Consider the following 25330-nt stretch of genomic DNA (forward strand, 5'->3'; position numbering starts at 1 on the left):
TGTCACTAAGTCTAATCAGCAACTTTCGATTACATAATTGTCTGTAAAAAAGATGATGCACACTGAGATATAGAGGTTAGTTTGTTAAGATAACTTTCTAATTATTGTAAAAGGAATCACTATCAGAAGACAGACTAAAAATTCAAAAGTTGAACTGACGTTTAACTTTTTTTAGTATTGAACTTTTACATGAAAGATGAACCAATACTTCTGTGTTTTGGGATCTATATTTTCCATTTAGATCGCACAACTGTTCCAAACATTTGCCTCCAAGTCACTATATTGTAGGTTTGGTACTCGAAAAAATGAAATAACATTCTCAAAAATGTTCACTCAAAATTCATTTATCAAATTTAAGATAATAATCAGTCCAGTTAGTAGATTAGGGTGCACCATTCCCCTCATTGCGGGAATTGAATTTTTGCCATTGAAACGCAATGAACATATCAAATAAGAATCACCGTAAACAATATATTGGTTACCAAACGCTTCAGGTTTGCTAAAATCGCTTGAACTTGAAAACTTTCCCAAAGATCCACTTTATCTGGCACAGGTCTAACCAGATCTGGTAAAGATATGTACCTGACAAAGTAGCTGTCTGGTAATTGTGCATCGCGCAACTGTATGCAAGCCCTTGCTCAATCTCTGAACTCGACCAGATTTTTTATGATACAGTTTGATTTTACATCATTGGCGAAATCAGGTAGGTTTTGCATTATTTGGATATGTGCACATTTGCAACTATTGTTGCTTCAAGACTGCCCCCCACAATTTAGACCGCTTCAAAAACAGCCCAAAAATTTTTTTTTTGGAAACTTTCAAGTCTTACCCCCCAAAAGTTTCCATTTACTATAAAAACACCTTGTGTGAAATATTTTTTTTAAATATTAATGTTTAGGGCTTCCCCTGCCCCCCCCGAAATTTAGATGTTTTTATGAAAAATATCAAATTTCAGATAGCTGTATTTCATTACCTTTTCATGCAAACATATAAGTGTTGGGGTTTATTTTCATCAGCATGGTGAGCACTATAGGTAGAGAAAGTCAAACAAGGCAAAATTTGTATTAAAAATATTTTCGATTATGAAATTTTTTTCGTTTATCGTAATATGGAAAAAGTTGAGTTTAAAAATTTGAATTTTACAAATTTACCTATGTGAAATTAGTAACTTAACAGGATTCAGCTCCCTCAACAGTATACACACAAGGTCGTAATGGGTCCCCCACCCCAAAAGTGGGTATTATCTGTTTAGAACAGGAGTTTCATGGTGACCAACCACTCATTGTTGCCCAGTTAAGGTGTTTTTAACTGGCTGGGGAAAGTCCTTGCGGTGACGAGAAGCAACTTGCAAAAGATACTTATAGCTGATCTTCATCCTTTGTCAGTACCCAGAAAAGCTTTGCACAAGGGCAATGCCTCTTTCTGCATGGTCATTTATGACAACAAGTGACTTGCAGAAAGCTCTGGCAGTCTGGTAATTTTCGTTTCCTTCTCACTGTGCTGCTGGCAGCTGAAGAAAAGAATCTGGAATCTTCAGTTTAGTTTTTGGAACAGTGATCGTGTATTAGAAGTAGCAAAAGTTTGCAATGTTTTGCTGTCTACCCTAATGCCACCTGTGCATGATGGTTAGCACCCGAGGCTTAAAACCGGGTTTCTCGAGATGGTAGCTCCAAGAAATAGCAATGCTAACTCCATAACCTCCCGATAATCATTACGGGTTGCGATTTCATGGTCAATGCTTTGTTGAGGAACTCTATTAGCTCTTCCCTAACGTTCTTTACACTGTTTTTTTTTTCAGTCATTGACCGATTTTGTAGCAAAATGTCCGAAAAAAATATACCGCAGTCAATTCGGTCAAAATGTCCAAAAAAATATATAGTCAATTGACGTCAATTAATTAGTTAATTAATTAATTAGTCAATTGACTATATATGACCAAAAATGACCGAAATAAATAAATTTGACCGAATTTTTTCACGTCATTTTGGACAAATGACCGAAAAAACTCAGCGAAAAAAACCCAGCTTTTACACAATTATATGCAACATCATCCGTAGAAGCATCTTCCCACTTTTCTTGATCTATGAAATTCCACTTCACTTTAAAACGTTTGAAGAGCTGGATCTCTGGTGCAGAAGAGGATGTCATCACTTCTTTAAATGCTGCACCAGCAATAAGTTCCAGTATGTGATGTCGACACGCAAAGTATAACAAATCTTTACCAAGCATTTGTTCGATATTTACACAAGCACCATTTATGCGGCCAGTGTTGGAGCTTGTAGTGTCAAAGCAAATGGCCTCAACATTTTCGCTCACATTCCATTCCTCACGTGCATCAACTACTGCCAGACTTTGAGCTTTGCCTGTTCCGGATGGAAGCTTTGGTACCGACAGTAATTGTGATTCTCCGTCAAAAGATACAAGAATGGGAAGACGATCAACATTATTGTCCCTAGTTAAATCTGGAAGGAGTTTTTCGTCCCAGTGTACTGGGGCCAGAAAACCGAGAGGTGAGTTGGAGGAAAAGCTCTTTAAAATTTCTTTTGAAAACGTCTCCCTATGTTTACGCCTGTTGCACCGCATGCTGGATGCACTCAAGGCGAACTTCTGAATATTGCAACCAAGGCTCTTTGCGGTTTCACTAACCATAAACATAGCATCTCGATCAGACACATTTGCACAGTCAAGGCTTGCTGACAGATCCGCTGATATTATCTCTTTCTTCCTTCTTTTATAGGGTACCGTACCAGAGAAGATCGACCAGCTTCATCATCGGAGACTGACTCTTTAGCAGTTGAACTGCTGCCCTCCAGAATAGCACAATTATCTGCACCACATGGACTATTGGACTTTTATAGAGTTATTCAATATTTCTGTGTTTGTGATAGTGGCCACAAAATATAGACTAATAATTAAGAAATTATCAAAAGTAACCATTTCTTAAAAAATTGTGATCAAATTTATAAGATTGGATATTGAAAAAGTAGATATTTTGAACTGATACTCTGTTCCAACCAACAGTTCTCACCATGCTGATGAAAATGAACCTCAACACTTATATGTTTGCATGAAAAGTTTTTGAGATACAGCCATCTGAAATTTGACATTTTTTGTTAAAAAAGCCAAAATTTTGGGGAGGCAGGGGAACCCCTAAACATTAATATTTAAAAAAATTATTTCACACAAGGTGTTTTTGTAGTAAATGGAAACTTTTGGGGGGGTAAAACTTAAAAATTTCAAAAGTTGGTTTTTTTGAAGCGGTCTACCCCACATGGTACATCTGCCATTAGGCATTACCAATTCCTGTCCCATCTATTCTCAATATAAAGGCTTTTCACAAATAGAGTCTTTTCTATCATATGTCTAGATCTGCATATTCATGACATTTTCTCTAAAAAAAAAAAAGAAGATAATTATTTGATGTTTGGCATGAAATTGATTTGTGACTACCAGATTCAGTTGTAATGTGCTGGAAAAATTAAGGTTACAGTCTTAAAAAAAAAAATTCTTCATTTTCAATAGTTGTACATGTGTATAAAATATTTAATTTGAGATTTGGTGAGAAGTAAAAAATTCAAAATGCCAGCATGCTGCATTTCTTAAAGGCACCCCCTTTAGAGTTAGCATAATTCCACCATCTCATGCTTTATTTTTATGAGAAAAACTTCAGCGCGTTGTATGGTTTCAAACATATTCTTTGAAAGCAGATGCCAGCTACTACAATCTGTTTGTTTTGTCAATAAAATCATTTAAATAATACGAAACCAAGGAACTTTCAGAAATATTTGATAAAACTCCCATTCAACGTTTTATAGGCAGAGAAAACTTTTTCTTCAACCATAGAAAATTTCATGATCAGATCACCGCTTCAATGCGTGATGGAAATCTATAGATAAATCTGCATCAGGCATTGCAGAGTACAAAAACAGTGTTGCAGAACGTGTCTTCGAATATTAAATTCTCATCAGTGCAGCTACGTTTATGAACTGCCTGATGCAGATTTATCTGTAGATTTCCATCACGCATTGAAGCGGTGATCTGATCATGAAATTTTCTACGGTTTGAGAAAAAGTTTTCTCTGCCTATAAAACGTTGAATGGTAGTTTTATCAAATAAAATCATTTAAATTATCAAAAAATAACTTAATCATTAAATAAATTATATAATAATAAATCTATCTACAAGTAATTAAGAGATTAATCCTGGCAGTTCTGCATCCTTGTAGAGCAGTGGTTCCCAACCTGGGGGCGCTCAAAGGTTTTGTGGGGGTCGCAACCATCAACTTTGTTTGTCGCGACCATCGACTTTGATCTTGCTGTTTAGAAAAAATAGTTAATCGGGATGAGGGAGGTCGCAAGATATTTAAAATCAACGTCGTCTTCGAAAAAAGGTTGGGAGCCACTGTTGTAGAGGCTTTGAACCACTGACACTAGCCTGGTCTGGTCACTGAGTTTGGAAATGTGAAGTTTCTGATTGCTGAAGTGTTGTTGTCTGTGAATTATTCCATCCACTGTGTGCCTCTCAATGGAGAGCAGTCCTTAAATGCATTGGTGCACACCCCAAGAACTGAACCAGCAATACAGTTTCTTAGTTTGTAAAACCTCTAAAAGTAATTTAAATTTTAAACAACCACACCTTTGAAACTGTAGAAAAGCACAATGTAGAGGACGAATACCAATTGTTTGCAATAGGACGTCCATGTTGAAAATGAAAACCACTCACTTCAAAATTGCTAAAGATATTGGTGGCTCTTAGTCTGTGAGAGCCACACACACATTAGGTTAGCTGCCTTTCTACCACGGTCTGCCAAAGTACGGCTTCCATAGAGTTTGTTTGGATGCTTAGCTTGTCGAGATGCAACCTAGTGGTTTACCTTCTCTTCAGACTACCTTATTATATTGGTGGTTGTTTTTGGGTCTTCGCTTGGGTTTGTGTGCGCAGTGCGCACCATGTTGAGAAATTTCTATTTTATTTCACTCTACTTATATTCAATTGTTTTTAAAATATATTGACTTAAAATGACTGGCACTGCAATAAAATTTAGCAGTAACTGTTAAATAATAATTGTTCATTCCATAAGTAGCATCAAGCTTTAAATCAGTGGTGATCAGCAAACTAAATCACACCTTCAATAGTGATTAAAGGTTCATTACCGTATGTTTAAATTATGGTGGTGGGATGGCGCAGTGGATAAGGCGCTCGCTTTCCGATCCTGGTTCGACTCCCAGCTTATGCTGGTTGTTGACAAATACCGCTCATCTCTACCCAGGGTGTAATAAATTGGGTGGGCATAATTGCTGAAGGAAAGGCGACCGACAGAAAGGCCCCCCTACTCTCATTAGTGTCAAAGGCTTAGTAAAATGAGAACCTTATCTTCTCATCTCTCGATGCTTGGATTCAAGTATGGGACTCACTCACCTTTATCTTTTTTATGTTTAAAACAATGAAGTACCAAATAAAGTTATTGATGGACTGTGTTGCACAATAGCTTGCGATCTTGAAATTTTTATAGTGTAAAATAAAGGACTGCCACAGTTATCAGGCAAGGTTATGTTTTAATGTTTAGCAACTTTGGGCCAAAAAGAAACAACAATTATAACAAAAAATAATAATAAAAAGTTTGAGAAAGTATTGTGTACATTGGCGAGTACAAGTGCTTGTGATCGCTAAGCCTGCTAGAATTTGCAAAAACAAATCTAGTTTTACTGCTGTTGGTAGTGTAGTGTCCTACAAATTTGCCAATATATTATTTTTTCTTCAACCATTACGGTTTCTGGTAGCCTATTTTATTTGTTTATTGCTTAAAAGACAGATCGGGAGCAACCATGTTTAACATTCATTGGTAGGCCTACTGTTGCTAATTTCACAAATATTTATTCAGGTCACTTTCAAAAATGTCTTCTGCTGCGTGGCATGCTCCCGAAGATGGAGAAGCTAACTCTGATGAAAGTGTAGCTTTGATAATACCATCTGGGAGCGACCCAAATGATGCTTTTCAACCATATTCAGATGATACGGCATCAACGTGCGTCCGACGAAGCACACGGTAATTTTATACAAAGGGATTGATTCTGTTTTTGAGTTGTACTTTTGTTGTCAGTCAATACAGTAGTCGTTTTGTTATACAGTACGGTATCTAAATTTTTGTTACTCGTCTGATTGGTTTTGGTTTGATAACACTTTAGTTGAGTTGTCTATTTATTTTTTGAGAAACACCAACTACGGTTTTTGAGCTCTAAGCGTAGTATTCACTGTTGGTTGAACGAACAAGAGTGGTCAGTTAAGTCATATCATCTAATTAACAATTTTATGCCTTGTTGCAAAGTGCATAAATAGTTTATTTGTTCATTTTGTAAGTTGTATTACATGATATGCCTTTCATTGTCAGATCTTTCCATTGTCATGATTTTGTTGGTATGTGTTGAAATTCACTCATGTTGATATATTTGTCTCTCTTGGAAGATACTGTGATTTTGTGATGTTTCACTTTAAAAGAAGTTGCACTGATGTGTGGACATGTCAAAAGTTTCCCTGATTTTGCACAGTCAAAAGTCAAGCCATCAAAGTCCTCTGAAAATTGGTGATCCCAAATGTGCCGTGCATTTAATTGTTGCTGTGGTTGATGTGATGTGGTTCGAAATGCTTTTCGAATCGAAAGTAAAAAAGCGCCCATTTACTAATTATAATCAGCAAGTTATGTTGTATAAGATTAGCCTACCATACTCATTACTCAGCCTGCATTGACGACAGGGGCGGATCCAGAAGGGGGCGATTGGAGCGATCGCCCCCCCTAAAACCCAAGAAAGTAGCTTTATTCTTCATTTATATGTAGGCTATACGATTTGGAAAACAACATATCGAAAGTAATGCTGAATAAGTTAAGTTTTTCGCCATGTTCAAAGATTAGGTTAGGCTAGGCTATAATAATAACATAGTATAAGGCTATTATTTCGTCGCAGAGTCTAATTACCGAACAAAATTCCTAAAATTTAAAAAGTTTCTAAACTTTTTGCCGGCACTTTAGAGCATAGCGATATATCCCTTAGCCTAGATAAGTTGGTTGACAGAGCAGGTTATTGGCAACTTTGACGATCAGACGTGGAACTAAAACCATTGAAATTCTACCTTGAAATTGCATCTAGAAACAGCAAAGCTCAATTTTTTTTAATGAGACTTTAGCATCTTGACACCTAACATCATTGCTACCACGAAATTGCTCAAGTATCGACCCGATAGCATTGACAAAAGTCATTTGCAATGCCTACAACGGCTTGTTACGTCATATATATAGGTGGAATCTGCTCTAGGTTCAGAGACCCAACTATGGAAGGAGAAGTGGGAAAATAAAACTGTTCCGGCGACGGCTGCAGTTTTACCAATGACTGCGAAAGAAGCTTTACAACCGTGTGATGAAAATGTGTACACAATCGTACACTCTCTTCTAAAAATACTATTAATCTTGCCAGTCAGCGTAGCATCAGCCAAAAGAAGCTTTTCATCTCTTCTGCCATTGAAAACCTGGCTGAGGAACAACATCGGCGAGGAAAGACTGAATGGATTGGCCTTACGATACCAGCATCGGGACATTTTAATTGACACAGACTCCGTGATAAATCGATTTGCCAACAGTAGAAACCGCAAACTTGACTTAGTGTTGTAGTCAAAGGTACGACACCTGTTAGTATTACCCGTACCGGCAAAGTAGCTTTTTATTTTCGTTTTATTTGTGAAGTCCACAGAAATAGTTGTTTCTGTTATTGTTAGTTTCTTTTTTTGTATGGTGCAGCGACCGTGTATGACACGTTTTAAGGAGGACTATATCTTTTGGTCGTCATTTAGCTATGTTTAACTGCCATTCTATTGCACAAATTGTAGTGTTTCGCTGGTCCAAAATAAAAATTTACAATCTATAGCCTACCTAGCCTATAGTGGCGATTCTACGGGGGGTGGAGCATAACCCAGTGTTTTGACCTGGCTCCCACTTTTGTTGCTCATTATGTTGAATGTATGCATAACCTTTCCTCATTGCTCTTTGTAACAATTCAAAACTTGCCAGAGGAATAAAACCTCAAAGTTATACAGTAAGTCTATAACCTCAATGTTTGCATCAATATTGGGAAGACAGAATTACCTGTTATTATCTTTCCGAGGTCAATTTTTGCCGTGAAACAATCAAGAGTGAAACCTTCAGTCTCAACTGTAAATGCGGCTAGGTTGCTCAGGCTTCAACTTGACATGGCAAGGGCATATCAGCTCTTCATCCCTCCCTTTGTTAAACAACAGTATTGTTGAAGGTTTTTTAAGTTATAGAATTTCATTTCTCATAATTTGTGTTCGAAATGCTCTCAACGCATCAAACTCAATCTAAATTTTCTAGGGGAGACCCCGTCGTTGTTTGTGCCTGGCTGATCACTTGCCTGAATGTTAATGACATCGCCCCCCCCTAACGTGAATACCTGGATCCGCCCCTGATTGACGATGTTTTGTTGGATTGCAACAGCTAAGTTACTCGTTTGGATAGATTTTGTATTTAAAACTAAGTGGGTTCTAGGCTTTACTTGCATAGTCAGGCACTTCTCACTGATATGTTTCAAACTAAATTTCACTTTGTATAGATCATAGCGGGAGAACTGTCGCATAATCAAGCATTTCTGATAAATGATTATGAGTGTAATTTGACACACCGAATAGCACCTAAATGACCGGGCGCTGCACCTAAATCCAGACCTGACGCCTCAGTGCGCACACCTAACTGTCTGCACCTAGACGACGTGGACCCATAATGTGACATCAGAGTAAACTGGCAAGACAAATCAGAGTATTTCTTTTCTAAACTGGCTTCAAGATTTTGATAATATCTAATGGACGTCCGCATTTCTGATTGAAGTTTTGGAACAACGTTTTTGGATTGAGAAATATTCTCACTGAATAAGCTGGACATACGACATTGTTAAAATTGCTTCTTCGCATCTGTGTATAATTACGGTTTAATATAATGTACAACGAATTTGTTAAGTAGTGTTATTTTGATAATCGCATTAAAAGTTTTTGAATAGGCATTTTCTCGGTGGATTTATTGAGCTATACTTAAAGATCGGACTTTTTGTGTTAGTGTTGCTACAGTAAAGTTAACCATCTGTTATAGCGTGCTTCTGTAATACTGAGAAAAGGGAAGACAAGTTTACTTTTTTGCCATAGTGGTACCCCTCAAACCTTAGTTAGGCTAGCACATGTAATACGGAAATACAGATATAGGGCTAGGCTTGTTTCATTTGGTGTCAGATTACTGCAAAGAAGGAACCGTTCAATATTCTAACAAAATACAATCAAGAAAATGAAATGGCATAGTTATAGTAAGAATGGTCGAAATAATAACATTGTATTGGAGTAAGGTAGTGATGGGGAATATGAGAAAGAGAAGACCAAAGAAAACATGGGGAGACATAGTGAAGGATGATCTGACAAAAAAAACTTAAAAATTAAGACGCCAACAATAGAGAGAAGTGGAGGACTCGCTGCAGACAACTGGTCGATCTGATGTGTCGGGATGACGACCAGGTTTCTTTAAAGCGAAATTGAGAGCGAGAGACATAGCACGTGCCAGATAAAAATCGTGCTCCTTTGTTGCTGCAATTTGTTAAAAAAAATCCGGATGTCAGGCAAACCTCATTGTTTAATGAATTGGCCATTTGTCAACAAACAAAAGCGACAAGCAATGTAGGCTACACAGTCAGATTGAGAAAAGACAAATGAGCAAATGACTTCGCAAAAGCAAGTTCGTTGTACAACAGCGATTTTTACCTTGTAGAGTAGCTGTTAATCACATCTTTCTCGCAAAACTTTAAGACCATGACATAGGCCTGTTTTTTAATTATTATCATTAGGCATTTAATAACTTGGTCAATGTTCATACGCAACAGCCAGCAATATTTATTTGGTTTAAACAGCTTTTAAAATTCATGATTTTATAACGATCGTCTTAAAACTCTGTGAGCAATCTAGATGTTAGAATAGAGTTGTTTTTTAACCATTTCAATGTTGGCTTTCATTAGTACAAATATTTGCCTGTTCTGAAGCCCCGCCTTCTGAACACACTAACTAAGATGTGAGATGATATTTCGAGGGCTTAGCTTCAGTATTAATGCCAAGAACGTCTTGCAGAATGTTGATCCTTCGCTATGGAAAACTTATAAGATAAGAAAGCTTGTAGAAATTGAATTTTTTCACAAGGCAGCAATTGACTTATGGTAGAAGGGGATCTTCGGGAAATTGTTCAATCAGTTGGTTGTATCTGATAAATGGACGGACTACGTCGCCGTTTTTTTCAGTAAGTCTGATATTATAACGCAACAGAAGCTACAGTGTTCGTTTTTGAGTGCTATTTTTTTTTTGGCTCAGCCAAGATTCGGTTGATATGTTACATGTGAACGTTAGTTTTTTAATTGTGTTCTTTTCAATAGTTTTACTGTACATTGTGTTTTGATTTATCACACATCCTTTTTTTTAGCAGCAGCTAATAAACATCTATCTATCTAGTTCAGTGTTTAATTTTTGCTTTTTGGTCACTTACCAAAATCGTATTGAGTGAAGTGATGTGATGTTGTTATCTTTGTCTTGTCACTGCACACGCGTGCCATGTGCAAGCGCTTAGCCGAGTTGCGAAAGTCTAAAAATCGACGTATCTGAGATCAGGGTCTGCTACTATTCGGCGAGTCCGATTCGGCGAGTCCGATTCGACTAGTCCGATTCGGCGAGTTCCCTATTCGGCGAGAGCCCTTTTCGGCGAGTGCCCTATTCGGCGAGTTTTTGAAATTTTTGAAAGGAAATTATCGGGTACCGTAGCCTAATTATGATATAATTGCCGTTTTTACATCGTTTTAACGTCGCTAAACGTTGAAATCGTGCAGAAAGGAATAAAAAGAAAATGTTTGAACTATTAAATTAAAATTTGTCATGTCAGTTCAGTTGTTTTTATTTCTGACCATCATATGAAAAACAGTACACGTCAACATAGCAAAGGTAGAAGCGACAAAACGCGAGCGTTAAAACGTGCTTGAATTCGTCATGTCAGTTCAGTTGTTTTTCTTTCTGATCATGATATCAAAAACAATACACGTCAACATAGCAAAGGTGTAGAAATAAGTAGAAGCGACAAAACGCGAACGTTAAAACGTGCTTGTGACCGAAGTCAGTTATTGAGTTGAAAGAAATTTGGCATGGTCGCAACACTTTCAGAAAAATTTAAGATATGAAGGAAAAATACAACATAGAAAATGTTACAAAAAAAAATAGATCATGTTTATGTCTATAAGTTAGTACTTTTGAATAGTTAAAATGATTAGTTTGGACCAACAAATATGTGGCCTACAGCTTGGATTGAAAGGAAATTATCGGGTACCGTAGCCTAGTTATCCCGACCAGCAAAAAATTGTTCCAAGAACACAGTTCGTTTTTACATTGTAGTAACAGAATGAAAAGGCTAAACAAATGTGTGGCCTATCGTGTTAACGTCGCTAAACGTTGAAATCGTGTAGAAAAGGGAGCTTTTGCTGACTAGGATACTTTGAAACTGAGAAACATTCACAGAAGCCCTACGATTTGTTCCAAGAACCCATTTAGCATAACATTTCATTTGTACATTGATTCAACGTCTGAATACATTATCTTAAAAATGCAACGTATCGTAGGACTTCTGTGAATGTTTCTCAGTTTCAACGTATCCTAGTCAGCAAAAGCACCCTTTTCTACACGATTTCAACGTTTAGCGACGTTAAAACGATAGGCCACACATTTGGTTAGCCTTTTCATTCTGTTACTACAATGTAAAAATGAACTGTTAGGCTAACTGGGTTCTTGGAACAAATTTTGGCTGGTCGGGATAACTAGGCTACGGTAGCCTACCCGATAATTTCCTTTCAATCTAAGCTGTAGGAGTGTAGGTCACACACTTGTTGATCCAAACTAATCATTTTAACCATAGGCGCCTAAGCCGTGGTGGCCAGGCCCCCACGCATATTTTTCCCGTGGGAGCAACTTTTTATGCGGCATTGATACATAAAACAATAGATGAACTAGCGGTCGGCAGCAGGAAAACATTTTTAAATGCAAACCGCAACAGCTTCGCAGTAAATAATCACTAGAACGAGTAGCGATGCTACAATCCCACCCCAGACAAAAAAATCTGTCATTTTTACGTTGATTTAACGTCTGCAGACGTTGAATCAATGTAAAAATGACTGATTTTGCTGCCTGTGACATAGCAAAAATCTACCATTTTGCGTCGATTCAATGTCATCAGATGTTGAATGCACCCAAAAACAACATAATTTGCTACGTTGACGCAGCGTGCGTTTAACTTAATGGAATGCGCTTGCAAACAGCCTCGCTGTCGCTTTCGAAAGTCGAAACCTCTGCAGAGAATTGTCGCGGCAGTGAATCGGTTGCTGTGAAAATGAACTTGAAGTCTCGGCCCGAGGTTACCACTAACTAACGTAACAAGGGCTGGTACAAACCGCACTGCCCACAGTCGCACAAGCGGCATAATCAACACAACAACGGACTCGCGCAAACTGCATGGCGCACACACGTCCGTTGCCATAGAAACCCGATCAAAGGTGGGGAATATGCGCATCTTTTGTTTCATGTGCAACACGAAAACGGGCGTATTACAGCGAATTGAAACTTGAAAGCTGGTCAGCCATAAGTTGCGATATTGTAGTGAAAAGGGAGCAATGTGAAGTCGAAAACTTAATCAAACGTCTCTTTGTAACTAATTCTCAAAGGCTGTTTACGGATGTCAGCAACTTTTAAATTTATTAAAGGTGACGTGCTGTTGAATTGATGTAAACATGAATGATTTTGCTTGCAACAGGTATATTTTCAAGCGTATGATCAAGTTAGTATTTTCATTCCATTTACAGTATATATACCTTTTAGTAAACCTTTTCGTCTCTTGTTTCATGCTAATAAATCTAGTTCGTTGCTAAACTTTATGTTGCGCTTAGCTTAAAGAGTCGCAGTCCATCAACCGCTAGCCAACGCAGACGCATAGCATGTGTTTTGGTCGAGCTTTTTTTATAATAATTTACGGTAGGTCGAACGTAGCGATAACTCCGAGTGTGGCAATAAAAGCAATCCTAGTGTGACGACATAATTACGTCATCCATCTGCGTGACATTTCGCTGAATTTACGTTGCTGCTGATGAAACACGCTTTCGCCCCCACGGCCAAAAAAATAGTTAGGCGCCTATGATTTTAACTATTCAAAAGTACTAACTTATAGACAATTAGACATAAACATTATTTTTTTTGTAACATTTTCTTTGTTTTATTTTTCCTTCATATCTTAAATTTTTCTGAAGGTGATGCAACCTTGCCAAATTTCTTTCAACTCAATAACTTACTTCGGTCACAAGCACGTTTTAACGTTCGCGTTTTGTCGCTTCTACCTTTTTCTACACCTTTGCTATGTTGACGTGAATTGTCTCTTCTACCTTTGCTATGTTGACGTGTATTGTTTTTGATATGATGGTCAAAAATAAAAATAACTGAACTGACATGACGAATTTTAATTTAATAGTTCAAACATTTTCTTTTTATTCCTTTCTGCACGATTTCAACGTTTAGCGACGTTAAAACGATGTAAAAACGGCAATTGCAATTAGGCTACAGTACCCGATAATTTCCTTTTAAAAATTTCAAAAACTCGCCGAATAGGGCACTCGCCGAAAAAGGCTCTCGCCGAATCGGACTAGTCGAATCGGATTCGCCGAATCGGACTCGCCGAAACGGGCCATTCCGCTGAGATCACGGCGCATACTTAATTTCACTATGCTGAAACAACACAAATTGTGTCTTGTGTGTGTTTTCGACTGTTCCTGATTGTAGAGTATGAGGTAGCCTACGTTCGTTAATTGTTTGTTTAATAGTAAGGGTGAGGCTAATTTTAACTTCAACTTTTGCCCTGATTTTAAGATACAACAGTACATTCTAATATCTCAAGAAAACAATTTTAAAATTTTTGTTTAACACCCCCTACTCTGAAAAATACTTTTTGCCTAAAATTGCCTTGTATTACTTTTGCGTCACTTTTTGTTTATGGCATTTAAAGTTCAAATATTACTTGCTGCTGTACCAAAACACGTTAATAATGTTGCAGGACAGCCGCAAACAGTTTTATCTGCTCTTGGTTCATCTTAAAACTCAGGAATGTGATTATTTCGATTTGGACGAATGACTACGCGCATGCACAAAATCGTACCGAAAATGCAGACATTCTGTATTGAAGAAATAGAGAATAGGCTACCACATTAAATTTATCCAAGGAAGGGTATGGTACAGCTTTTGCAACACATGTTTGCCTTCTCCCTTCATAAGTAGCTTATACGTATCATTCTTACACAAGTACAACTTTAAGTAGGCTAGTCACTGACGAAACCACACTTGTGTGGCAAAAGCTTCACATGACACTTCCATTTATCAATTTAATACGGTAGCCTACTCTCTGCGTCTTTGATTAGTATTGGTCGCAGTACGCCGCATCCATTCGGATCATTAGTAAATTCAAAAGAAGATTGAAAAGTTCAAACGAAAAGAAACGAATAACAAGTAACTTCCCAGGCACCAAATTAGTCGTTTTGCTGTTTGATGCTATCGTCATTTGTAAACGCATATGTTTAGATCAGCGAGACACAGTATTGGACAAGCCAAAGCTACACAAAGGGCAAAAAACGAAAAAAAATACAAGAATTCTCTCGTGTCAATCCTTATTATAGGAGTATGTCTTATCTTGACAGTAAATATTGGCCTTGGCTTCAGGAAGTGTGACGAGACACAAGGTATAGTCGTTTTTTTTTAAATGAATTTTCGTTTAACTTTGTGTGCAGCATGAGTAAAGTTATGTAACATTGTAGGCCAGGGGCAGACAAGCCCACTTTTCCTTATGCTGATTTAAAAAGTATCACAAATTAATTTTTTGGAGTGTTTTTTTTCTATTATTTTTACCTTAATAGTTTTATTAAGCTCATGAAATTAAAATCAAGAATGTTGAGGCATTACCACTGTGTCTTCAGTTATCACATAATTATTTATTGTGATTTAGATGACTCGATTTCACATCACCCAATGCCAAAAGAACATTGTGTAGATTCTGCGACCGGTGTTAAATTTCCTTGGCAAAAATACAGGTTTGTACACACCCAGTTAACAAATTAGTTAATTTTTTTCATTGATTAAACTTCTGCAGGCTTTCAATTAAAGTAAAAAACGACTGATATGGTGCCTGGAAAGTTACTTGTTATTCGTTTTGATTTCAATTTCACGATTTTGTCACTGTAGTTGTTAATCACAAATCGAACACATTTAAAAAACTATCTGACATTCAAAAACTGGTATTTCATACAAATGTTTATTTCAGGTTGTTTTTTTTTTCAGATTGCCATCTTTGTTTTTTCCGGAAAGTTATCACATTTTTCTACATCCCAACCTCACATTGGAGACTTACTCTGGAAATGTAACCATTATCTTCACTGTGAAGCGTAGTACAAGTGAGATTATATTACACAGCAAGAAACATGTCATTCGGTCAGGGCACCTCTCCATTCGTGGTGCTACCGGCAGTAAGAAGCCTTTAAAGCAAATGCTGAAGTGTCTGAAATACGAAACAGTGTCTTTGAATTTTGACTGCACTTTGTCGGAAGGCAACACTTATGAGTTAGTGTTGGACTTTTCTGGAAACCTGACCTTCTCCCTGGGCGGATTTTACTTAAGCAAATATAAGAAGAAAGATGGAGGGGAGACCGTGATTGGTACAACACAGTTTGAAAGCACCGATGCTAGAGCAGCCTTTCCTTGTTTTGATGAGCCTGCTTTCAAGGTGATTGTCACAATATTTTTTGTCGGTCGTTGTCAATATACAATGCGTGCAGTAGCAAAAGAAAAAGGCGATTTCCCAAAGCAGATTGCCACGAGTTGTTTTCACTGCAGCCTATCCTACTGCTGCGTCCGTATGTTCAGCAAGTCAATGCATAATTCATTACCCTTACATTGTCGATGCAGTGGCGGTTGTACTATACTGCTTTCTTGATAATACACGAACTTAAAATACGCTTTTTAGGCTTTTCCCTAATGCGAAATATCACACGTATTTTTTTTTCTTACGTAGATTTTTGACAAACCATGTACTGTATCGTTTTTGTATGCTATTTTAAACTTGCTTTTTATCTATATATATCTTTTAAAAGGCCAAATTTTCACTAAGTCTTGTCCGAGATGAGAATATGCGTACCTTATTCAATATGCCTTTGCTGACGACCAAACAACTCAAAGGTGGTCTATGCGTTGACAACTTCAAGCAGACAGTGAAGATGAGCACATATCTTGTTGCTTTCATTGTCTCCGATTTTGAGAACATCACTTCTACAACTGATAGTAATGTAGAGGTGAGATTATTTTCTTTTTAGCGCATTTTTCTATTTCAAAGCTCATCTTATTTAATGCTGTCATATTTTTGTTCCTAAATTTAATGACAATAGTTTCCATGAAAGGCTAGAAGACGAAGTGAGTGATCAGTAGTTTTACCTCAACCTACTTTTTTAGGCCTGTACAGTGTACATTGACTGTTGTTATATTGAATACTGAAAAGTTTGGGTCTTCATCAGGACAAATTATCGTTTCTAGCACTAGTTGCAACGTTCATCTGATGAAAGTCAAACTAAAAGCAACGACTTCAGTTTTTTATTTTGTTATTAAGACAGTTTATGTTGTTATTAAGTTGAAGTTGTGCGTCTTTTTAGGTTTCCATCTTTTCTGCTGCTGATAAACTGAATGACACAAAGTTTGCTCTTGACATTGCTGTCAATGTTTTGAGCTATTACGAAAAACTGTTCAAGATTCCGTTTCCTTTGCCCAAGATGGATTTGGTGGCTATTCCTGACTTTGCCGCCGGTGAGTGTTTTTTTATGATTTTTTTTAGTTCTTTTCCCGTGTTGTCACTAATGTTAAGGCACCCGTCTGTCAACCACTGTCTCATATCTTTAATACAGTCTAGGTCTTCGACACCATGAGGTGGTCTGCACAGAGGGCAATCCTTGATTATCTCACCTGCCGTCTGCAGTCCGCACCTCACTGCGTCACAGGCAACACTCTAACCACGAGGATGTTCTTGTTTTGTCTGGTTGATGCCCAAAGGTGTTAAATAGGCGAACGGGAAGATAAGAACACTAACACTTCGATCTTGCTGCGATGGAGCTGCAATATTATATTATATTTCATATAAAGCATGCCGTTGTATATTCTTTAAACACTGTGCTTTGCATACGCAGTATGTACTTCGCAAAACAATTTAATTAACTCTTTTATTAGTTTAAGCTTTATCTGTCCACTTTCAGGTGCAATGGAAAACTGGGGCCTTGTCACCTACAGAGAGACTTCTTTGCTTTATAACTCCCTTACGTCATCAGTGACGGACCAGGAGTGGGTTGCCAGTGTCATCGCCCATGAGTTGTCTCACCAGTGGTTCGGTAACCTCGTAACGATGGAGTGGTGGAATGACTTGTGGCTCAATGAAGGTTGGTTGCATTTATAAAAAAACGCCACTGCGCAGGTGATGTAGTAAATGCTTATACATGAATTTTAACTGGATTTAACAGACGCTCTTGACTTTAAACACAAGAAATACAAGGTATCTTGACATTTATTTGTAGTCTGGTTAACGTTAATGTGATTTTCTAAAGAGATTGAATTTGTTTACTCGTCAAAGGTTGAATTGAGGTTGAATTTCGTCAGTTGAGAGTTGAAAGAGGTTGAATTCCGTCAAAGTTTTTCGTTTTCTCCTTTTTTTGGAATCTGTTTAGTTCATGTGCTTTCATTAATTTACATATCCAGCAAGCAAATCAGTCCTTTTTGACATTGATTTAACGTCTGCAAACGTTCAATCAATGTCAAAAAGAGCTGATTTACCGGACTGGGTACTGGGTAGGCCTACCACACAATTTTTTCTACGTAAAACTCAAGCTTGCATGCATTTCAGGGTTTGCAAGTTACATAGAATATGTTGGTGTTGATGCTTTGAAGCCGAGTTGGAAGATGATGAGCGAAATCGCAACATCCACTGTTCCAAGAGCAATGTCAGTTGACTCATCTTCATACACTCATCCCATCACCGTCAGCGTGACGAACTCCCATGAGATTGATGAAGTCTTTGATAACATCAGTTATGATAAGGGTAATTGCGTTGTGCGTTTTTTTTAGTTTTTAACTTCATTCTTTCCACTTTCTTTGATTCTTAATTGGTGTCCTCTCTTCATTTCGAATATATTTTACATTTAAATTGATGAAGCGGTGTCTTAAAAGAATTTAAAAAAAGCACTGCTCAACATAAAGGTTTAAGAGCATGTGAAACAATACTTTTCAACCTTTTTGCCTCAATAATAAATCAATTTTTTATTTGCGCTCATTTCGACAACATACAGTACACTGCGTTCACAGATGCGATACAACAGCAAGCAGCAGAAGACACCTCAAAGACACGCTGTGGTCTTTCGCGGACACGTAAACGCCATAAGTTTCATGAATCACAAAGGGCCCAACCCAACAAGCGTTTGGCTTTTACTCATTTTCGCTAGTTTTGCCAAAATCTTTGTCAAGTTCTAAAATCTGCAGAAATCAAAATGGACAGTTGTTTCTGTGGTGATCGGTACGAAATGCACCACAGATCAGTGTCAGACCGCAGCTCGGTGGTGGAGAACCACTAGACCGAACGAAACTGTTGCTAGTTGCCCATTGATTTGTAAACTAAAGACGTTAACTTTGGTTTAATTACTGCTCGTTGGAGGAATAGACACTGCACGGCACGTGTAAACAAATCAAGTGGTTGTAAAGTCTTAAATTATTGATCTAGTTCTTTGGTTAAGGTTTCGTGATTAATTTAAATGGTTGCTTGTTATCTTCAGGAGCCTGCATGATTGCGATGCTGGTTGATTTCATGGGCGAAACCTTTTTCAAGGGTGTCAATGCATATTTGAAGAAGTTTGCGTATGGAAACGCTGGAAATAGTGACCTAATTCAAGCTGTTGCAGTCGCGGATGATAAGAACACTGTCGATGTTCAGGTAATAATGGTAATACACATCTCTTGCTACAATCACTATTGTATTGTCTGCTTTGTAAAGCGTTGAAGGCAACGCATATCTGCGTTGGTTACAGACCCGGCAGACAAATCAGTCTTTTTTACTTTGAATAGAAGGACTGATTTGCTGGCTGGGAATCTTTATAAAGCACAGGATTATTATTATTTTACAACCACAACTACGTTTAGAAAATCATCTGCAATGTAATTTTTTTAAAACTCCTGTTCAATTGATAATTTTTTGCCGTGTTTTTCTAGAAAATGATGAACACTTGGACAGGGCTGCCAGGTTTTCCATTTATAAAGGTATCCGTCTCAGGAAGTCAGGTAAAGGCCTGTTTTCTTCTGTATCACGATTTTAAGGAAATATCTTCATTTGCACCTAGTTTGACGCTGCGCATCAAACGTTTTGTTGAAGCGAAGTCATACGAACGTTAAGATGAATTATAATTACAATAAATTGTATCATAATAATAAAAGACAGTAATCATGGTTGCTGCATTTTATTTCATTCTTTCGACAGCTGCTTTTCTTTGAATGGTTGCAGTTTCTCGCGTAGTTAGGGAGCTTTGTAAAGTTGTTCATAAGAAACGCTTTAGTTCTGGTTTAATCTATAGCAGGGTTACTCAACTAATCTTAACAAAGGTCCAGTTTGACAAGTTGAATATTTTTAGCTATCTAGGAGTGACTATTGGGGAGTCTGGAAATCGAAGCCCCCCAGCAACTAGGATAATCAGTAATCACAGTAAAAATTGCTTCCTCCCAGTAGAAATCTGTTTAAAGAAACCCTAAAACGTGGCAATGAGGTTATTCCTCCAAAATTGAGGTTATTCTTCCAAAAGCTCAAAGTCCACCATCGACACTCAGAAGGTCCGAATTCGGACCGCGGTCCACAAGTTGAGTAGGCCTGATCTATAGCATTATATACAATTTTTTATGTAGAATTCCCTTTTTGTTATTCTGCAATCAAATTATCAACTCTTTGAAGGTCGTTGTTGAGCAAACTCGTCTTCTGTACCCGACCGGTGACAAAATTGCCACTAGCGCCAACTTGTGGCACGTTCCGTTGACCTACGTCACCAGCAATGCGCCGTCAGAAGTCAAGAGACACTTTCTGACTTGGAAAACATCCACAGTCGATGTCCCAGGTCAATTCGAATGGATAAAATTCAATCACAACTTTACCGGATATTATCGGGTAGGCTACCAAGATAAATGTTTACTATTTATACTTAATAATTGGTTAAAGTAACCTTGTAGTATTGGTTGAACTTGAAAGTGGTATTCTGGTATTGGTTAAGGAAATGATGCATTTTCTAGCTCGGGATTTTTTTTTTGTATCATATGTAATGTATGGTGCAGGTTGTTCATAGTTGTACTTCAGGGTGATTTTGTGTGATTTTCGTTTTCAAGTATTCTGTTTATTCTAAATTTAGTTGTTTTAAATGTTAGTTTTCAAATCGAGTCACCGATGATGACATCTTGTGACTCTTTGCGGTTTATGCCATCTTGCCTGCCAAATTTCGTTTAAAATTGATGTCATTTTTAGTCGTTTTGACATAACATGGCGTATAAACAATTCAGATTTTTCCAACTCATAATTACTTTTACTTTAAGGTTACTTACGACACATCGAATTGGCAGAAGCTGATATCCCAACTTAACACCGACCACACAGTCTTTACTGTCAGTGACCGAGTTAGTCTTTTGTCTGACGCTTTTGCCATGGCTCGGTTGGGCGAGATGGAATACAGCGATCTTTTCAATATGCTTGCGTACATCAAGAACGAAAAAGAGTACAGCCCGCTCGTGACTGCAATAAATGGACTTGGATATATTAATAAAATTTACAGGTTTGCCTAGATTTTTGAAGCTTGTGCGAGCAGTTTGAATCTTTTATTGTCCGCAATGTGATTCGCTGAAAGCTCGCGTTGCACTGAAATTTTTGACGGGTTGTGCTGCATCTCAAATTTTGAATATATTTCACTGTTTTGAGGTATAACTTTCGTATTTTGAAATTTATTGACCTGAATCGAATAGTATGGCCTCCGACAGTAGTCTTATCCATCCATTATTGCTAAGTATTAAAGGTTGATAGCCGATATCACAACTAACATTCATCTCACAATGCAGGGCAAGTCTGAGTGAACACCAGCATAGGATGTTCAAATCGTATGTCAATGATTTATTTTCATCATTATATGGAGAACTTGCTTGGAAGGATCGGAAGGGATTGGACAGAGACCAATCTAAGATCCAATCCTACATCGTGGAGCAAGCATGCAGGTACTTGAACAGATATTTCGTCATGAATCATATTCCGTGGAATGGATCATGTGCTCATTGCTATCATCTCTTCTTGGTTTGCCACCCGGGTCGGCAGCATGTCCGAAAGACGAAAACGCTTGAAAAACAGCTATGGTAGTTATGTCTCTTGCGACAACATCCATGGCTATAGAAGAATAGTTTACTGAAAATATATATCCTAGCTTCTTGTGTTGTGTCTCATTCTACTTTTTCTTTCAGGTACGATTACAAGCCTTGTATGGACGTGGCTTACGAGAAGTTCCTTCAATGGCAGAAAAGCAACACTGCACTTTCGCCTGATGATATGGTCACCATATTTACGTCAGGTAGTTGATGTGATACTTTGTGTCAGGCTTAATTAAATGTCCAAGGAAACAAGTAACGTCCTTTTTAGTAAACCAATAATAATTTTTTAACAATGCTTAAAATTGTTTTTTATTTGTGCTTTCTATAATGCTAATGAATTCGCCTTCACGGCGGCGAAAGCTCTAGAAATAAATTTTATTTAGTTGCCAAACCTGCTTTTTTTATTTACTACTACTTTTAAGTTTTTGTAATTTTGCGGCTCAGCCATATGTGTACTTGTGAGCGGATAAATTCACACGTCAATAATTTGTTTTATTGCTGAGTTTACTAAGATCTTCATCATCATTTTTCACTGAACACCTTCTGGTGGTTCATTGCACTCGTTTCTAAGGGAGCTTCCATGACAGGGGCAAAGAGCGGCAAAGCCGGCGATTGGGATCACTTGTGGTCTGTCTTCACTACGGCCAGCGACGCGTCTGTGAAGCGTAAACTGCTGACATCTCTTGCCACGTCGACCGAACTGGAGAGGATTCTATTCCTCCAAGCGGAATATTTGAAAGGGGACACCATAAGATCGCAGGTAATTCCATGTCACCTTCTTGCCGCTTTCGCCTGACAGTCCTAAGGCTCCTGATTCGACTTCTACCTAGACCGCTCTGCTTGTTTTATTCAAATAGACGCGAAGATGATTTTTCATGTTTGTTTATTTAAATCAATGTCTCTCCAAGCATGATATTTTGTGAAGGAAAATTTAGTTAATGTTTTCCGTTATGTTTGACACTGAAAGGTTTGCTTGATATCCGCAGTGCTCCTGTATCTTTAAACTGTACCAGGCTTGTTGCATTGCGAGCAAAGCTAAACACATCAGTATAAGAGGACTTAAATTTTTAACCCTTTAAAGTGCATGAGATGTTGTATTAATCTCACCCCATCGTTTGCTGGAATAGTTTTGATTAGAATGGATTTCAAGTCAAATGAGCTGTTTCCAGATTATTTTGAAACACCTACAGATTTTCTTTTTTTAACCCGTATCATCACACTGCCGGAGTGTTGCTAGAATTCCAATTCACTTCAATAACCTTTACAGGATGTTTCCACTCTCATACGGTCGTTAACAAGCAATTTAGTTGGAGCCCCCCTCACTTGGAGGTTTGTCAAGCAACATTGGGAAGATATTATCAAGCTTCACCCCGTGTCCAGCTTTGCAACGAGATATATTGTTAAAGACTGCGTCTGTAAGTTTGTTGTTTTGTATTTAGTGAAAGAACAGGTTTCGTCTGTTCAACAAATTTTGAGAGGATATCACTAAATCAACTAATTTAAGTTTATACTCTATGGTAGCTGTTTGGAATTGTGGTAAAGGTACAATAGAAATTATCTCATTGGTACGAGGGCACTCGTAGGTTTTAATCTGCAATATAAGTCTAGTTGCAGTCACCGGTACAACTTTTAAGCATTGAAAGATCTTCGTGGCGTTACACCGCAATTGTGAACTATTGTTCTGTCACTAGTTTCAATGGAATTTCGAGCTAGGTCTCAGTACGCGTATTTGTAATCTGCAGATCGCTGCAGCAAATGTAGTTTGTTAACCAATCAGAAGGCAAGATTTAAATCAGCTGATTGCAGTCATGCAACTCATGCACTTTAGAAAATAAATGAAATGAATCTTTCACCGTCGCCAGCCTGGCGTAGAGTGTTAGGGCTAGGGAACAGTCATTTCGATGGCGTGCGTTTGATTCCCATCCCTCCCTTTATTCTTTTTGCTTTTGTAATTAACAAACATAGTTCAAAGCAAGAATCAACTCTCTAGCTGTGGTAGAAGGCTCACAATGCTGCAGTTAGCTCGTTCATAGAGATAATTGTCTTGTTCATAGAGAAAATTGTCATGTTAAAGTGTCTACCGGTCACCCCATCTGCTGCAGCGACCTACAGATTACAAATACGCTCTCGGTACGTGAAGCGTTGCATGTCGGACATTCGTGATTTCAAGCCACAGTTTGCTGTGGCTCCTGTAAGCGAATAGAAAACAGTGCACGGTCGTAATATACAAACGCTTTTCGCCTTTTATATCTTCTCCAATTGCTTTTTTTAGTTAAAGTTTGAATATGGCGACGCCTCAGAGTCCCTATTAACAACAAACATTGTATTTCAGCCACCATTTTGGACGATGGGGAAATTGCAGGGGCCGAAGCTTTTTTTACCCTGAAGGGCATCAGCGAAATGAAATATGTTAAGCGAACTTTGGAATCGGCCAGAGTGAACCTGTACTGGTCGAAACATAATTTGCCTCTTGTGTCTCAGTGGTTGTCTGAGCACGAGAAAACGCGGACGAATTGAGACTTTTCTTTCAGAGCAAAGTGTATGATATTCCAAGTGCAATAAAGTATAACCTCGAGTATAACTGTCGACGACTACAATCTATGTAATAGATACGCCGCACACAACGACAGATTTAACCCTTTACTTCCATTGCGGGATGTTTTCAAGCCTTTGCCTTTATTATTTGTGTTCTACTGTTATGTCACACTATATTTAGAAGTATACCAACCTAACGGTTCAACACAAATCGTCTAGATATTTAGACTTGTGCAGTTATTTGCAGTTTGGCAACAAGGTACACCCGCACATATGCTTTAGGTGTATGTATGGTCGCTTCGTATGCCGGTACACTTATTATTTTGAGAAGTAACCATCCGACCTAAAATGTTATTGAAAAAGTAGATTGTGCATTTGCTGCATTGTGCGTTTTATGTGATGTTAGCTCAGTGAAATCCGTACGACCAAACTACCATGAGATTAGCTTCCTTAAATTTAATACTTCGTAGAAACTTGGTCGACTGCTTCTAACAATTGTTGCGCTTATTTTGCAAGGTTTAAAATGTGCCTAAAATAGGAGAAACTTCTAATTTTACGTGGACTGTTTGCGTTAACTTGATCCCGATATCTCACCACATGTACACACTGGCAATCGACCAGTGTTGTGTTGCGAGTCACATAAGCCACACAGGTGATTCACCTCATACATTTGTAACCCAAAACTACGCACTCAGTACAGATTTACTTTACAGAAAGTACGGTACAGATTTAGTGATTAGATTAGCCGCACTATTGTATTACGCCATACCGTTGTTAAGTCGAGATGTGAGTCTGTTCTTTTTGATGTCGATTTAACTTTTGCATACTTTTGCGTTATCTTTTAATTTGCCTTATTTGTCATATTTTTGTCGATCCCGACAGAAGTCGTTGCAAGTTTCCAACTAACATATTAGTATTTTTTAACATGGATACAACGTCTCCTGACATTAAATCAGTACAGTAGGTTTATCAAGAATGACCGATTGTTGGTGGATTTGCGGTTGCGACGTGTAGTCGTGATAGAGTTTTGCATTTTTGTATGCGCGATGCATATTCGCACTGATGCCTTGATTTACAATTTTCAAAAATATTGTCTGCAATTTTCCCCACAGCTTGAAGAATTTTGTTTAATTGTGGTTTTTGCTGTTTCTGATTTTAGATGACTTTGGGCTGAAGCCGCGGCATGAGTTAAGAACCTATTTAGTAAATAAAGTGACTTGCGTTCTTCTGGTGACTA

The 25330-nt window shown here is 37.9% G+C and overlaps 1 protein-coding gene across 2 annotated transcripts; it reads left to right on the plus strand.

Moving 5' to 3' along the window:
* On the plus strand, positions 1–25330 carry LOC145767116 (endoplasmic reticulum aminopeptidase 1-like). Of its 2 annotated transcripts, XM_082578875.1 has the most exons (18): positions 1–75; positions 5882–6046; positions 14680–14837; positions 15101–15185; positions 15433–15874; positions 16242–16439; positions 16794–16944; positions 17388–17567; positions 18029–18223; positions 18951–19108; positions 19384–19452; positions 20114–20323; positions 20743–20978; positions 21259–21411; positions 21652–21758; positions 22146–22318; positions 22826–22973; positions 23891–25330. In XM_082578875.1, the coding sequence occupies exons 2-18, from the start codon at positions 5895–5897 to the stop codon at positions 24073–24075; spliced, it is 3000 nt and encodes a 999-aa protein (XP_082435001.1). In that variant the 5' UTR covers positions 1–75; positions 5882–5894; the 3' UTR covers positions 24076–25330. The 2 variants fall into 2 exon arrangements, with proteins under 2 accessions (XP_082435001.1, XP_082435002.1); XM_082578876.1 differs by lacking the exons at positions 1–75; positions 5882–6046 and adding an exon at positions 9998–10327.

Source organism: Aplidium turbinatum, chromosome 3, assembly GCF_918807975.1.
Source record: "Aplidium turbinatum chromosome 3, kaAplTurb1.1, whole genome shotgun sequence".
In the NCBI taxonomy this organism is placed as follows: Eukaryota; Metazoa; Chordata; class Ascidiacea; order Aplousobranchia; family Polyclinidae; genus Aplidium; species Aplidium turbinatum.